General features: G+C 37.5%; 1 protein-coding gene across 3 annotated transcripts in view; it reads right to left on the reverse strand.

The window, feature by feature from the left end:
* Positions 1 to 15,730, reverse strand: part of LOC126377024 (mushroom body large-type Kenyon cell-specific protein 1) — a 263,548-nt gene that overhangs the window by 169,615 nt on the left and 78,203 nt on the right. For 2 of the 3 annotated variants that reach the window (XM_050024634.1, XM_050024633.1), the window contains exon 2: positions 8,258 to 8,369. In XM_050024634.1, the coding sequence (XP_049880591.1) occupies positions 8,258 to 8,351 (94 nt within the window). In that variant the 5' untranslated portion in view covers positions 8,352 to 8,369. Of the gene's footprint in view, positions 1 to 1,415; positions 1,562 to 8,257; positions 8,370 to 15,730 lie in introns of those variants that run through there. The other variant, XM_050024636.1, reaches the window with a different exon arrangement.

A 15,730-nucleotide genomic window follows, 5' to 3' on the forward strand; every position in this document is an offset into this window, starting at 1 on the left:
CCACAAAAAGCCCCTAACATGACTCATGTAACGACTACGCTCTTACATCAGTAAGTAGTAACCAGGACCAACGGCTTAACGTGCTTCTGAAGCACGGATCATCTTACTTTCGGACAATCAGGTGATCAGCCTGTGATGTCCTAACCAAACTAGGGATCTCGAAGTGATTTTTGTGATTTCGGGATTCGATCCCGGGACCCTGGGCTCAACCATTAGACCACAGAGGCCGTGAATTTTATTGCCGGGAATTTTATATTCAATGTTTATTCGATTCTTTTCGATTCAAATAGGTAACATTGGATACGATTCCTCTATGTCTCTGTCTCTAGTATTCCTCAGACCAAATTGTGAAGTTCTGGGAAACAACACATTTTGCTTTCCTTGTTAGTATGTTTAGTATTATCACATTCTCTCTCTCTCTCCTTGGCATTTATTATTCCCATCTGATGGTGGGGTCTGCCTTCTTCGTACTTCTCTTCCACTTCGCTCTATCGGACGTGTCGTTCTCAGAGACATTGCACATACACAGTATTATATCACATTCTAATATACTTAAAATATTTTTTAAATCCATTCCTACGCTTTTTTCCTAACATTTTGTCATATTCTCTCCACTTTTTCATATATTTATCAAAGGAATGTTTTCTATTTCCATTACGACTCAAGAATAAATCTAATTTTATCCTTCCTTATTATCATTTTCTAATAAACGCTCATTTCTTTTATAGCTTATCCTGTTATTATACTTATCTGTTTGTTATTATAAATTGTTACTTATTATTCGCGTTCTAATCCTAGTTAAATCTTCATTGTTCCAACGTCCAGTTTTGAATCAAAACTAACATCAAACGCTTTCACAACAATTACGAGCGTAGTTTGAGATTGGCGACATCACCTACGCTCACTATCTATACCGCTAGTGACATAGCGTGATGGTAGCTAAGCAGCGCATCGATTTGCATCTAAATAATCCTAAACTAGAACAAAACTCGGTCGGGCGCCATGACACTTTTTTTGTCGCCAACCTAAGATGGCGCGTGATGTCGCCTTCTAAAACAAAAGAACACCGATCGCCGCCCCACCCACTTCCGATACAAAGGAAAAATTCCGAAATCAAAAACTGACGCTCAAATTCCGCGCGACTAAAGCCATTAGATAGAAAACAAAATAAAAAGAGAATGCTAGTTTAGAAAACAAAATTCTAAATTCAAACGCCGAACAACAAACGAGTAAGCTACAGGACAGTCGGGAAAAATAATAGACAGAAAAAAGGGCAAATTTTAAATCGGCGCACTAGCCGAATGCTGAATCAACAATGGCGAAATCCCGAATTTCGCAACGGGACGGGAACACGTACAAAACGCAACATAATCCCAGTAGCGGCATGCAAACTCGTATAACAGTGGCACATTTACCGGGGAAGGCATCAGAGGAACACTTGTTGCTCGCCAACTTCTCGGCTCGACGCTAAACTTGGGGTATTCCTGACTCTCCAATTATTCGCCGCACAGTCCACACAAAATTACTGCCAAATATCAACTGGGTTTTTATTTTTTCACGCGCCCGGTTTTTGTCGTCAAATTTATCGATTTAATTTCAACTCACTCCCAATTTTAATGCTTTTAATATTAATCAGCACTTTTTTCTTAATAAACATTAATTTATAAAAGCACGATAACACTACGCGAAGCTAAAGCGAACTTTAAAACTTTACTTTGTTAACAGGAACTGCGTTTGTTCGGATTACGTAACTTTCTAAGAATATCGATACTAGCAAGCACCTATTTTAATCAATTCGCACATCACATCACTAACGCTTGTCTCAAGACACTTGTAGCACTTACAAGAAAGCTGGCTTCTTAATTGGGTTGCCGAACGCGTCACGAAAGTTGAATTGAGGTTGAATTTTGAATTTGGAATTTGAATTTGTTTGTGTGGAATTGGAATTACATGACGCGGATTTGAATTTTGGAATTTAGTGAGCTGCAGCGCGCTCGCAGAAGTGCACGCCGGATTGCAACAGGTTGTTTCTGTGAGGCAGTGCACGGCGCCTGCGCCCTGCGCGCACCACTGCATGTCGCCACAGTGGCCGCATCGCTCCGAATTCAGTTCCGTAATCTAGTTATATCTTCACCTACATATTTATTTATTAAATAATTTGATGTCTACATTATAGAATAACAAGATAAATAGATTACTAGCAAGATAGGGACGCAGCTAAGCTTATTTCCACCAGAAATGTCTCTAACAACATCCTATATTTTAGATAAAAAAACCTCATTTTTATCATAGGCCTTTACACGCAATTTGGCTTGTTTGCTTGTATTTTTTCTCTTTGACCTTGTATTTTTATTAACTTCCGATATAGACTCGTGTCACAAATCAAATAAATACTATTTTTGAACTTTTTATTTTGAATTTTTCCGACATAAGTAGTAGGTTAAGGGTTCTTTGGCAAAATTTCATTTCATGCGGTGTTTTCACGGAATATCTGTTTACACTTTAGACTCCGCACTAACAAATTCATCATTATGTAAGTACTTACATAGTTCCTTGCATCTAATTGTTACAGACATCGCTATAAGGTAATGATGCTTCACAGTCAATTTTGACTACAGCGAGCAATTGGTGAACTTGAGGATTCTTTTGGGGATAAATCAACCGACTACCATTTGAATTTCGAACTTAAAAGCTAACCAACTTTACTTACCTATGTAAAATTAAATCGTTTATTTTGAATTTAGAACCATACGATAATTAAAGAACTAATTTAAGTTTTCACCACCATAACCTACAAACGTCTAAGACATTTGCCTAATAAAAGTGAAATACTGTAAACTTTACCTTTACACGTGGAATATGATTAATTAAATGTTTGTTTAGCAAAGTGAATCTTGCACCATTGTGCAACGCCCAGCGCAGAATGCTATAGCCATGTAGAATTAGCAAGTGACGCCTTCAGACGCCTCCGAAACCTAAGCTTCCGTATTTAAAAAAAAAAGACATACATACATAAACTCACGCCTATTTCCCACCGGGATAAGCAGAGACTGAAATTCTATTTGCTTCGATCCTGACATACTTCTCCTGCTCCACATTCATCAATCGTTTCATACACGAAAAATATATCCTCATCAAAAGCATGGTTTATAGAATTTAAGAAACTAAATATAATACGAGTAGGTATGTACGTAGAAATTTGAAAGAAATTAGTATTTTAACTTTGGCTTCACAATAAATCTATGAAAAAATATACGTATAAAACATATTTGAAAAAAATTGTGATCGGCACATTGTTAATACCCGGAATGAACAGTAACTTGCCTTACAGTCGACTGCATAAGATCACTAAATCTTTTAAGGGGCAATGTATACGTTTTTACAATAAGATTCCCATTGACATTCAGAATTTACCTTTGCATTGTTTTCAGACAGTAATTAAACTGAAACTTTTTAATTTTGCATGGGATTAGCTGTCTGGGAACTGAAAGGTATTAGGCAGCCAAATTACTAAATAGTAAAACAATATTTTATATTTATTTTTAAAAGAACGTCTAGGGCCCTGTGCCGAGGTTTTTCTTGCAACTTCTTTTCCCCGGCTATACAGGTTGTGAGACTGCAAATGTTTGTTCGTTATGTAATAAATGACAATTCAAAGTAACTATGCTACCTACTGAATAATTTTTTTTTTAACACTTTCAAGTACAGAACGTCTAATGACGTTCCGATCCCAAGGTGTCATATATATAAGTCCGTTTCGCCCAAAATGTCGCTTAAAAAAATTACTTTTAACCCTCCATATTACCTATTATGAACTATCAATGATCCATGATGTCTGTCCGTGAAAGGATTAATTTGAATTACCTAAATAAGAAAATTATTATATAATAATTACTTAGTGCCTAAGATATTGATTCGTACATAAATATTTTCTTTATTGTATGCTTTGGTGAAGATGCATTGTATTTTTTTATATGACTATAATATTTTTTAACATCTCACAACACAACACCCACGCTGGACAAGGCGAAAGTTTCTAAAACAGTCGTGCGTGAAGTTTCAGTTAATGAAATATGGACGTTAATTTCTAAACAAAATGTTTGTGTTTCGTCTGTCCGCCATCTCCACAGAATGAGACGCGGTCCAGAATTGGACAGGTTAACTGTTTAGTTAGCAAGGAATGTCTATTCACTCACAAACTTCAATATTAACGGGGCTACGACCACATTTCTGATACAATTTCCTTCTATTATTTATTTATAAAAAAGGTACACCAGCAGCTTAATATAATAAAACATTAAATAAAATAAACGTTACATCAGGAATTAGACTGTAATATAAGCCAATTTAGACGTTGGTCCCGGTTATTACTTACTGATGTAAGTAAGTAGTCGTTACATGAGCCATGTCAGGGGCCTTTGGCGGCTCAATAGTAACCCTGACACCAGGGTTGATGAGGTTGGTACACAGCCCACACGATAGAAGAAGAAGTTTTAGCTCTCCCAAAATCGACTCCCCCACTAGTTTTTAATCTAGTTTTGCTCGCGTCCGGTACAGTATCTAACGCAATAACCCGATCAATTTGGTAGTAAAATCCTACCAAATACGGCTAACTTTCCATACTGCACTGAAAGCCGTAAAATAATTCAATATTCAAACAACTCCTTACACTGAAACGTTCGATGGCTACGTTCGGTTTTTAGAAACAATTTTTTCACTAACTATGCAGTTTGAGTTCTAAAACTAAAACGTTTTCGACATGTATTTGAAATAGTACGAATTACGAGTACAACTTTGCACACACACACACACACACACACACACACACACACACACACACACACACACAAGGGTTACACCGTTATAAAATATATCAAAAGTGTGTTGAAGTAATAGTTAAACCCGAGTCTGAGAAATGTGTGAGTTTATGTGTTTGCAGTCGCATTTGGTTGAAGACCCAAGGGGATATCATGGTCTTTCCTCGTGTAGGTTATGAGGTCAATTATTGACCTCATCATTCTAGTATCAGGGTTACTATTCCTGTCATGGATCATGTAACGACTGCTTGGCGTACCCTCACTTTCAGACAATCGGATGATCAGTCAACAATGTCCAACTAAACTATCGATCAAAAGGTAATTTTTGTGATATGTCTCCACCGGGACCTCCAATCGAATCGTCTAAAACTACTGCAGCTTCTCAAAAGCTGATTAGCCGGGGAAAAGAAGCTGCAAGAAAAACCTCGACACAAGGCCCTAGACGTTATCATACATCCTTACATAATATGTATGTACTCACGCTTATTTCCCACCGGGGTAAGCAGAGACTATAAAATTCCATTTTCCATGAGTTATTAAGTCATTCAAAATTCATTAGGATTCAAATCATACATTAAGAGTTTATTTGATTAAGCTTAGCGGTGTTTCAGCAAATTTTCAGTTAGTTTCCTTAACTTTGTGACTAATTTTGTTGAGCATCCATTTTCATTAAACCTATTTCAAAAGTTACCACTGACACTCCACGAGGCCTTAACTGGCAACACTGGTAGCAATTACCCAATCGTAAAGCGCATTGTGATGAGTGTTGCCATTGTATGGAATTAAAAACGCATTTTATTATTAAGTACAAATAAGCATGATAAATACTACATTCATGATACATACGTAACGTAAACAGCTTACACAGGGTGTTAAGTTGATATCAAGCGGAATTTCCTGTCAGAAAACTCATGAACATTTTAGAGTTTTTTTAAATTTTGCGTTCCATACTTTTGCGACGGAAAATTCCACTTGATATCAACTCAGAATCATAGTTTGAATCCCTCAAAGTTTTCGTTACGATATCATTAACTCTGTATACGTCCCACTGCTGAGCACAGGCCTTTCCTCAATCAACCGGAGTGGCTATGGAGCTTACTCCACCACGCTGCTCCACAGCGGGTTGGAGGTATCATAGTTTTTGACGTGACTTATTAACTAGATTAGCAGCTTGGTCGGACCAATGGGGAGCGCTGTGGGCTCTCACCCGATGCAATAAGACAAAAGGCCTGAGGATGACCATTTGGGCGCGAACCTTGATTCAGGGCGTCGTCCGAGGAGGTATATATTGGACGTAGATGATAGCAGAATCTGGCTGAAAATCATCTTTTAAAGACATATCAACTTTCAACCTAGCCCCGTAGTATTACGAGCTTGAATCGACTAGAGAAACTTACCAATTCATTTAGCATTCCCTCAGGCTTTGTATTTTATTACAGGCCGCATATACGAGCGAACAACACGAGAAGTTGTGTAGATGTTTTAATATACGCACTCGAAACTCATGGCTCAACGTGAAGTTTTAGAACTCCAAATACCGGCCTGGTTAGAGATGAATTTGATGTACTGTTCCGTACAAAAAATATTTACGTAACATAAGCTACACACAGGGTCCTTATACCTACCCTGAAGATTTGACAGGTCGGGTTTATTACAGAAGCGACTGCCCGACTGACCTACGCGCGAAGGGAAAACCAGCCCAATACAGGTTATGTCACACACTTTCAGAACGCATTTCTCGGGTGTGGATTTCCTTACGATGTTTTCCTTCACCGCTGAGCACGTGATAATTTATGATCCAAATATGAATTCGAAAATAGATTTCGGAAAACTCACGAGTTTGTGTATGTATGTTTCAAATTGGTTACGAGGTACCCTAAAAACCAAAGTAATGCGTGGCAAAAGTTACTGCAATAAACGTTACCCTTTCTCGCAAGTTGTACCCCAAAACTGTACGCAATATCTGAACTTGAGGCAAACACTCACATCCTCAAAATGTCTGAATATAATTTAAAATTTCTACCAAGAGAAATTGAAATGAAATTCTCATTCCGTCTCATTTTGAACGCAATGTATTCAGTTTTTTCTGGACTTATTGGAATATCGGGTGCTACGCTGTATTGATTTGAAAGTTTTTTTAATGTTCCTTTTTTTGGAATATTTTATATATCGCGTTCCGTTTACAACTTTAGCTCTCGACTTACGGTCAACAGCAGAAACACTGTCGCGACATTAACAAAATGTAGATATGTAGTCTGTTGACATTACTGTCTTGTTACACGACAACACTAGGATCTCACGAGATCTCGTGTCATATTTCAGGATCAATCAGAGATTAACGGGATTGGGCGAATCTCCTTGAGTTATACTTTTTATTTTGATTCTGCTGATTTTCAAAGAAAACTTAATTACCTATTTGGTTAATAATATTGAAGAATGAAGGTTTTTGTTGAAAACCCACATTCCCGAGAAATGCATTTTCGGAGGTATGTGACCTAACCTGTATTTTGCTGGCCCTTAGCGGGTTGGAAGGTCAGACAGTCGCTTCTGTTTACAGAAGCGGACCGGACCTGTCAATTCTTCAAGTTAGGTAAGCGGACCCTGTGAAAAACGGGGTAATGCTTGGTAGATGATGATGATTTTGTGGGGATGCCAACATATTATATACAATACAGGAATATACGACGTAAACCTAAGCTGCAATATCCTAGTGATAAAAGCTCTGTCCGCCATCAAAATGATAGTGGGTTTGAATACGGGGTAACAATATTGAATCGAACCTGCAGCTTAACAATGTGTCGCGCTTGGAATATTGAATGCTGTGCGGATTCTGAGTACCTTCCTACCCATTCTTAAAGGTTTAGGGTATTTGATAGGATTTTTGATTTTATTCACAGAAAACAGTCTTATAAAAAAACATAACCTAATCTAAAAATTTAATCATCTCCCTTGCATTATGCCGTTTTTACAGGGTCCGCTTACCTAACCTGAAGATTTGACAGGTCCGGTTTTTTACAAAAGCGACTGCCCGTCTGACCTTCCAACCGGCGAAGGGAAAACCAGACCAATACAGGTTAGGTCACTTAACTCCGAAAATGCAACCTAAAAATTAAATCAAAAAGCGTAAAAGTAGTAGTTAGTTTTATTATTATTGTTTTTATGATTTTGGTTTATTTATTTTTTTTGTTTTGGTATATTTTTTTTTTGTCTATGTACTTATTGATTTCCGTGTGTTTTCTGTCCTGTGTTAAATGTAATGTACCTGTCTGTCTGTGTCAGTGGTGTCCGGAAGTAATAAATGTTTCTTTCTTTCTTTCTAAAAAATACAAAAAATATTACAAAAAAATACAAAACTGCGTTTTGTGTTTTTTTTTTTTTGGTCTACATACAATACAAAAACTTTGTGTGTAATTTGGAATATCCTGCGGCAGTTTACTCACCGAGTATGTACACCATGTTCTTGGTCCAGCGCTGGAGTTCCTTGCGAATGGCGCGACGTTCCTGCTGGCAGCGCGCGAATGAACACTCCGCCATGGCACTCGACCAGCTACCCTGCAATGGAGCGCGGCGTTAAGTTAGCGCAACAATGGTCTCGATTTCTGCAAACACCACCCCGACATTTTTTTATTCGCCGAAATGGGACGGATTTGACAACTGTTAATTTTAAAAAGTAAGAATAACCCGGGCGAATAAAATAGGCATCTCGCTCTTATGCTACCCATTTGACGTGTGCTATCAACTTAATTCTGTCTGAATCACCTGATTGTTCGAAAAAGTAAGATGATTCCATGCTTCTGAGGGCCGTTGGTCCCGACTATTAGCCGTAAAAACACTTCCACCAACATGTAGTGAAGCAGCGTGGTGGAGTATGCTCCATACCCCCTCCGGTTGATTGAGGGGAGGCCTGTGCCCAGCAGTGGGACGTATGTAGGTTGTTTACGTTATGTTATGTTTTATGTACTTTGTAGTGAAATAAGATCTAGAGCATTACAGACGGCGATACGGCTCACTACCTATCACGTTGGTCTAACAAAAAGCTCGGTGAGGTGTGGGTAGTACTTAGTTCATCATACCTCTGACTACCCCATTGGCATATAGTGGTGCGTCTGTGATTAAAAGTTTTTGTAACCTTTTTTTAATGGAATTTTTTTAAACGATATTTGTTAGATTTGCAATATTTATGTTGTCTTCGAATTATTCTGACAATAGAGTATTGCACATACATATTTCCCATTGGAGTAGGCAGAAACTAGAGTGTTGTATGAGCCTTTATTTGAGTGTTAATTTAAGTCAAAATAGTCGAAATGTGTTCTTTTAATAACGACGCATTACATCGCTTGAGTTCAATCTTTGTTTGCTCCAACTTGCACTTGATGGAATTTATTATTAATTTGAAACTTATAACTACTCATCTAGGGTATGTGAGACTCAAAACTTTTATACCAGCAACTCGTTACACCAATCCAAGGAGACTGCAATTTAATTACAAAAAACCAAACTCAATCCAAAGGCAGACTTCCTAAAAGCATGTCTATTTCATTAGCTCTGCTATCGACGGCTATCTAACTGAGGCATCTCCAGACCTCCTTAGCCGCGCAAAATAAAAACCGAACCCATCCAATTACTATAACATTCATCGAACCAGTATCGACTGCGCCGGTCGCCGACCCCGGCGAAAGGAGCTAACGAAATTCCACGAAAAACCTCCGTCCTCATCAAGGAACACCCCCAACACCCCCCGAATATACCCCCACGCCCGAATCTAGCCCCCCGAATTCTTATTTCCAACTCCAGACGAGGGGGGCACCGAACGAAACTATTCTTATTTTTAAAATCTCCACGGAATATGCCACGAAAGAGGTTCTTATTTTAAAAATATCACGCTCCACCGAAATTTTCTTATTTTTAAAACTTGCGAGGGGGTGCGAACGTTCTTCCGAAATCCTCCCCCCTCCCGCCCCCCAGTGGCCAGTTATGATATTCTTATTTTAAAATCGCCCGAAGCGTTCGGATTCTGTTATTAAGATGTTGGTGTGTGTTCGTTTTATGAGACCGCTTGAACGTGAGCGAGTATCCGAGACACAAAGGAGTGTTTTTCGAACAGTCCCTATCCGACGTTATTGAAAACAGTGTGGCATCGTATCTGATGAAAATCTTAACAAGTTTTCGTCAGCTACGTGATCTGACCCGTGACCCGAATACGCCGCCTCATTTCACACGACTCGCAAATGCAATTCCAAATTTGAAACTAGATTTTTGAATTTGAATTTTAAATTTAAAACTTGTGCCGCTCACGGGCTCACGGATGTCGCTTAATTCGAAATCGGGAAAAAGAGAAACAAAAAAGCGCGCGAGCAATAATCTTTCCCGCCAATTTCCATCGCTGTCAAATTTGGGTGAGCGTCGCCACCCCGGCGCCGCCCGCCGCAGATCAATTTACGATAACTCGGTTTCAGCGCTCCGTCCCGCTCCGCCTTAAGACACCCGGGTATAACCGTCTCCCGCCGGGTAACTTCTAGAACTGGCCAACTGTTCATTGGGAAAACCGGATATCTGGAATGACGCTAAACTCGCATTTAATCGAAATAACGAGACACTATTTTACATCACTTTGGAAATTCCCAATAATAGATTATCATCAGATGCGGCTTATGAAATCTTGTGCTCCGTTAAGCCATTTTTATTAAATAAAAGGAAAAAATAGGTCATTTATCATACCTAAGATTATTAGCGCGGCAATATTAAAAAAATCCAATTCAAATTACGAACGGCTTCAGTGAGATTACGTTGCTTTTTATTCAATGTCAAATTTTAATGGGTTAAGATCACGCGGGGAAATTTTCCATGATACATTTTCCTTTGTCATTTTCTAGGCTAGATACCGTGTTCTAGCCTTCAGCAGTCGTGAGACCATTCTCTCACGCGGATATGGCCTGAGTCTTATTTTTAACTGGTGTGTGCGTGAGTGAGCGTGTGTGCACGAGGGTGGGTGTGCATGTGTGTGCGTGCGTTTGAAATATACCCCCGTAGCGTGCCCGCGCGGAATTGATGTTTTTAATTAGTTTCGAACGCTTTTCGTGGTGGCCAGTAGCTTTTTTAATTATTTAAATTATTTTTTTTAAATGAAAGTACGACCAGATAGCCAGACTTGTGCTATGCAGCACAACCATCTTGCTCTATAACCAAACTACTCGCGTCAAGTATGAATAGTCTAGTTACTAGTTCCATGTTTAAAACTCGCAAGCGTGTAACAGTTAACTCATCCACGAGAGACTTATTGAAGCTTCAAAAACTTAAATTGAATGCGCCGTTCGAGCAAAACAATTTCGTCAAAGTTACACTTAAATATAAAACGAGACGGGAGCCGGTAACCCGGAACGTTTCCTGAAAACTTTCCTTTTGTAGGCGAAAATTCAATAGGCGGAGTTGCCGCCGCGGCTCAAACCGCCACTCATTGTAAGGTTAACGGACGTTTTAAAATCGAAACAAAACAATACCTTGTACGACGGAACTCATTGCCTGAAAGACAAAAAAGTGGCAACCCCAATCAATAAACTTGTTTTCTTAATGCAATTCAAATTTGAATCGCGAGCAAAATTCTGAAATTCAAATCTCTCTTTAAAAATTCAGTGGAATCAGGTGTTTGAATTTGAATTTAGTATTTTACGATTCGTGTGATATTTGAATGTTTATGGAAGACAAGCTTTTTACTTTTTAAATTACTCCAGACGTGGGATTTTTTTGTTATTCTGTTTGGGGCTTCCAGTTTGAATTGTAATTTCAAATGAAATGTTACCTTTTTCAGATTGCACAACTCTTTGCATGGTGTCAAAAACAAACTTTGACTCGAATACGTTTTAAAGACGTATTTTATTTTTTGCTTGGTAACTAGTTTTTTTTTACCTAAAAGATGGAATATGTGTGTCAAAATGTATTTTTCTCTAAAGCTGTGGCCTGTGTGTGGAGATATTCAGCCAGTATTTATCGTAGGTCGGGTATGAGTACCTGTTGCGCCTCCCGGCTTTTGTTTTTGTTGATCGCTAGTTTTGGCGAGCTCGCCTGTTTAGTTCTGAAACAAGTTTATTATGAACCCAGTGCCACCGGGCTTGCAAGCTTTTATTTTTTAAACAACGTTTATTAGGCGTGTTTTTAGAACGTGGTTTTTGAACGAAATTTAATTTTGTTTTTCTAGTTTAAGTGTCATGAGAATTGCGTTTCAAATATCGAATTCACTTTAGTTTTGTTTCTATTTTGTTAGGTTTGATTGTTTATTTTAAGTAAGCCTTTTTTATTATAATTTATAAACGTCAACGTACCTGTTTCTTTGTACCGTACATACTTACTTGTAAGACTTATAAATATTTTTTTATACTAACTTCAAATAAAAACAACCCTACGTGGTTGCCTGATAAAAAATCTGTACAGCAGTAAGGCTGCCATTTGTATTGAAATCTTTCTTGTGTATGTTAAGTTATATCTTGAGTTTTAAAACGTGAAATAAAATAAGCTCTATTACCGTTATGCAGCCATTGTTGAAGGTAAGTAGGTAGGCCTTATTGCTACCTTAGCATTAAGGCCGCCTTTTGTAAGTTTGTTTAATTTCTTCTTCTTATCGTGTGGGCTGTGAGGTGGATTACAAACCTCATCAACCCTGGTGTCAGGGTTATTACTGAGCCGCCAAAGGCCTCAAACATGGCTCATGTAACGACTACATACTTACATCAGTAAGTAGTAACCGGGACCAACGGCTTAACGTGCCTTCCGAAGCACGGATCATCTTACTTTCGGACTATCAGGTGATCAGCCTGTAATGTCCTAACCAAACTAGGGATCACAAAGTGGTTTTTGTGATATGTCCCCACAGGGATTCGAACCCGAGGCTTCCGGATCGTGAGCCCAACGCTCAATCATTAGACCACAAAGGTTTAATTTGTATTCCTGTGTTATATGTTACTTTTTATGCAATAAAGAATTGTGTATTGTATTGTAAGGTATGCATCCAGGAGCCATCATCATTAATTTAAGAGCCACGCTCTTATCGGTGCAGCATTCTCCATTCATGTCTATCAAAGACCAATTCTATGATTCCCGTAGTGAGATTCTAGAAAAAGGCTATTAAAATAATAATTCATATTTACATTATACCTATTCGAACTATAATCGTACCTCTACTGTACATTCTTTTTCATTACATCTTCCCATGTTACCAACGAAACAACTAAAAAAAAAACTAATTAAAGAATCAAACATAAAACGAAATTACGCAAAAAGAAACGCCTCCATATAACTACAAAGGAACGACGCTCCGTTAGACGCAGACTTTATTTCCGTATAGACATTCCATATAGATATGGAAGTACTAGAAGGCTGTATGTAGCGTACCTGTTGCTCGGATTGTGCTGGCTTGTTTACATACAGCTGACAACTGTGACTCACTTGCTTAAAATTTTCTGCTGAAATTTTCATGTCGTAAAGATATTAAATCTTTTAGGAAAAGATCTCCTTAGATAATTTAAAAACGTGAATAGATTTTAAAACTGGTAGTTTGATGTAGAAAAAAATATTTAGCTTAAATTTATGTTTAAGAAATTCGAACGTGCGTTTTTTGTTTTTCGCATTAAAATTATGAATGATATTCGAAATTCAAATAGGTACATAATTTAGTATTTATCTATTACAACTTACACAATAAATAAATAGTAATTTTATTTTTAATTGTTTTTAACAAAGTAATTATTTTAAAATTCAAGTTCTTATTTTTCAATTAATCTTACGTTCCAATTTACGCATAGGTATTTACAAATTCCCTTTACTTTATAAACCCTTTCAAAACCTCAAACATGTGTTCTGGCTATCTTTGTTATAAGCTATCGATGGTCCGAAAAAGTCTTATCCGCGCTTATCCCAAGTTCCGGGAGGGGTGAGAGGTGGGAGGGGTCCCTCCTAGTCCTCCGCGCCTGTGTGAAAGAATGCCGGGAATCAATACAGCGAGCACATTAAATTGGCCTGGGTAAGACTTGACCCCCTTTTTCGGACATTTCGGTGGGGGGAGGTCTTAGGATCTTACTTTTGGAAGATAACGAGTTTTTAAAGGTGTGAGATGTGGAGTTTAAAAAACATTTTTCGGCTGTATTTCGATGATTTAAAGAAAAGTGTTTAGATTATCACGTACAAGATCGGAATGGTGGCAAGCTTTTATTATGGACTCTAAGTACATTCATTTTTGGGTGATTATTCTTGAGGCGAGAACTGCGTTTTAGAGTTTTCTCCACAATGTATTCCTACTAAAAAGAATATAGGTACTACAACATGCAACGGGCATTTATTTTATATCTATCAAAATAGGTATAAGTTCTAATTGTTTTTGCTCATATTACTTATTATTTATAATCACATCACTTTCTTAATTTTGTTTCATTTCACAAACTGTTCGTACTAAACATAAACAATTGGGTCGTATACTCGTACTAGGTTCAAGATAAATTATGAAAATCTGATTACTAAACAAAGTCAGATGTAAAACTAACGAAAAACATTTTGCTTTTTCCAATTAACTTATTTACTCATAAATAATCAAGAAAAACGTAATAATAAGTCTGACATTTTTATACATTTTTCTATGACGTCACAGTGTGCTTTTTCTTACAAATTCCGTAGTAATTTCGTGTTTTGACGTTTAGTAAAAAGTAACTGATTTGACTAGTTGGAAACTAGCCTATTAGAAAAACATTAGGTATCTACGTAAATAAAATATAAAAATGCAATTAAATAAAATAAGAAATATAACGTCGCTATGGGAACACAATTATAAAGCACATTCTAGAGAAATCTTTCTCTAGAAAATTATTTTCAAACTTTTGCATAAGTACGCACGTACGCACGTACGCTTCACGTATTGAAATATTGACGCGTGGAAAACTCCCCACGGTCGATGGAAGTAGATAGGCATTTACTTAAAAAAAAAATCGGAAAATTAACTATCCTTTTCTACATTGTAACTCCAATTGTGGTGTTTAGATATGTAGATGCTAACACATACTTACATAAAGCATTTGTCTTAGCACCTACATACCCGAACTTTGATCCTTTTACAGGAAGAAATTATTAAAAAGAAAGAAGACAACAAACATTAGATAGTAAACAACATTTTCCACGAATAAAGAAGATAAGTATTTAAGTATCTTTTAATTGCGTCAAGAAATAAACAGTTAAACAATTACTCGTAACAAAAAACTCAAGAAACAAAAAACTTAAAGAGCGAAGAGCCAAACCAAAAACGTTAAGAAAACTCGACCCATTTTAAGACTTAATTGTCAGTGTAGAAATAACAAAACACCTGAATGCCGTGAAATGAGCCATCATTGTGACAATGGACGGAAAACAGAGGGCAAAAGACGACAAAAAAGGGGCAAAACGGGGTGAAAAAGGATAAAAGGGGGTAAAATTGGTCATAATGAGACTCCCCCTCGCCTCGAGGTCAAGTATTAAAATTTTAAATTGGAGTTGTGAAAAAGACAAAAATGTTGAAGTAAAGAGTTATGTACAACGGGCATTGTATACCTATATTGCTGTTGTAAGAAGGACGATTGAAGACTAAACTATGTTCGAGGGGGGTGAGGTAAATCTAGCTCAGCCGCTGGTGGGGAGCGGAGAGTTGCCGTTCTATACGTAGTATTACTTATTCTATGCTATGATCCAAACGCAAATTCGATTTGGTGGTATAAAGCTCGACCAGGGGCCTGTTTCATAAAACTTACAATTGTAAATTACAACGACAATTTGGTGTTCATTACGTAGCTTATATGAAACTGCAAAATATTCGTGATCACGCACTCCGCAATGTACATCAAATTGTAATTTACAATTGTAAGTTTTATTAAACAGGCCCTAGGGATTCGAACTAGGGACAACTG

Source organism: Pectinophora gossypiella, chromosome 22 (assembly GCF_024362695.1).
Source record: "Pectinophora gossypiella chromosome 22, ilPecGoss1.1, whole genome shotgun sequence".
NCBI lineage: Eukaryota > Metazoa > Arthropoda > Insecta > Lepidoptera > Gelechiidae > Pectinophora > Pectinophora gossypiella.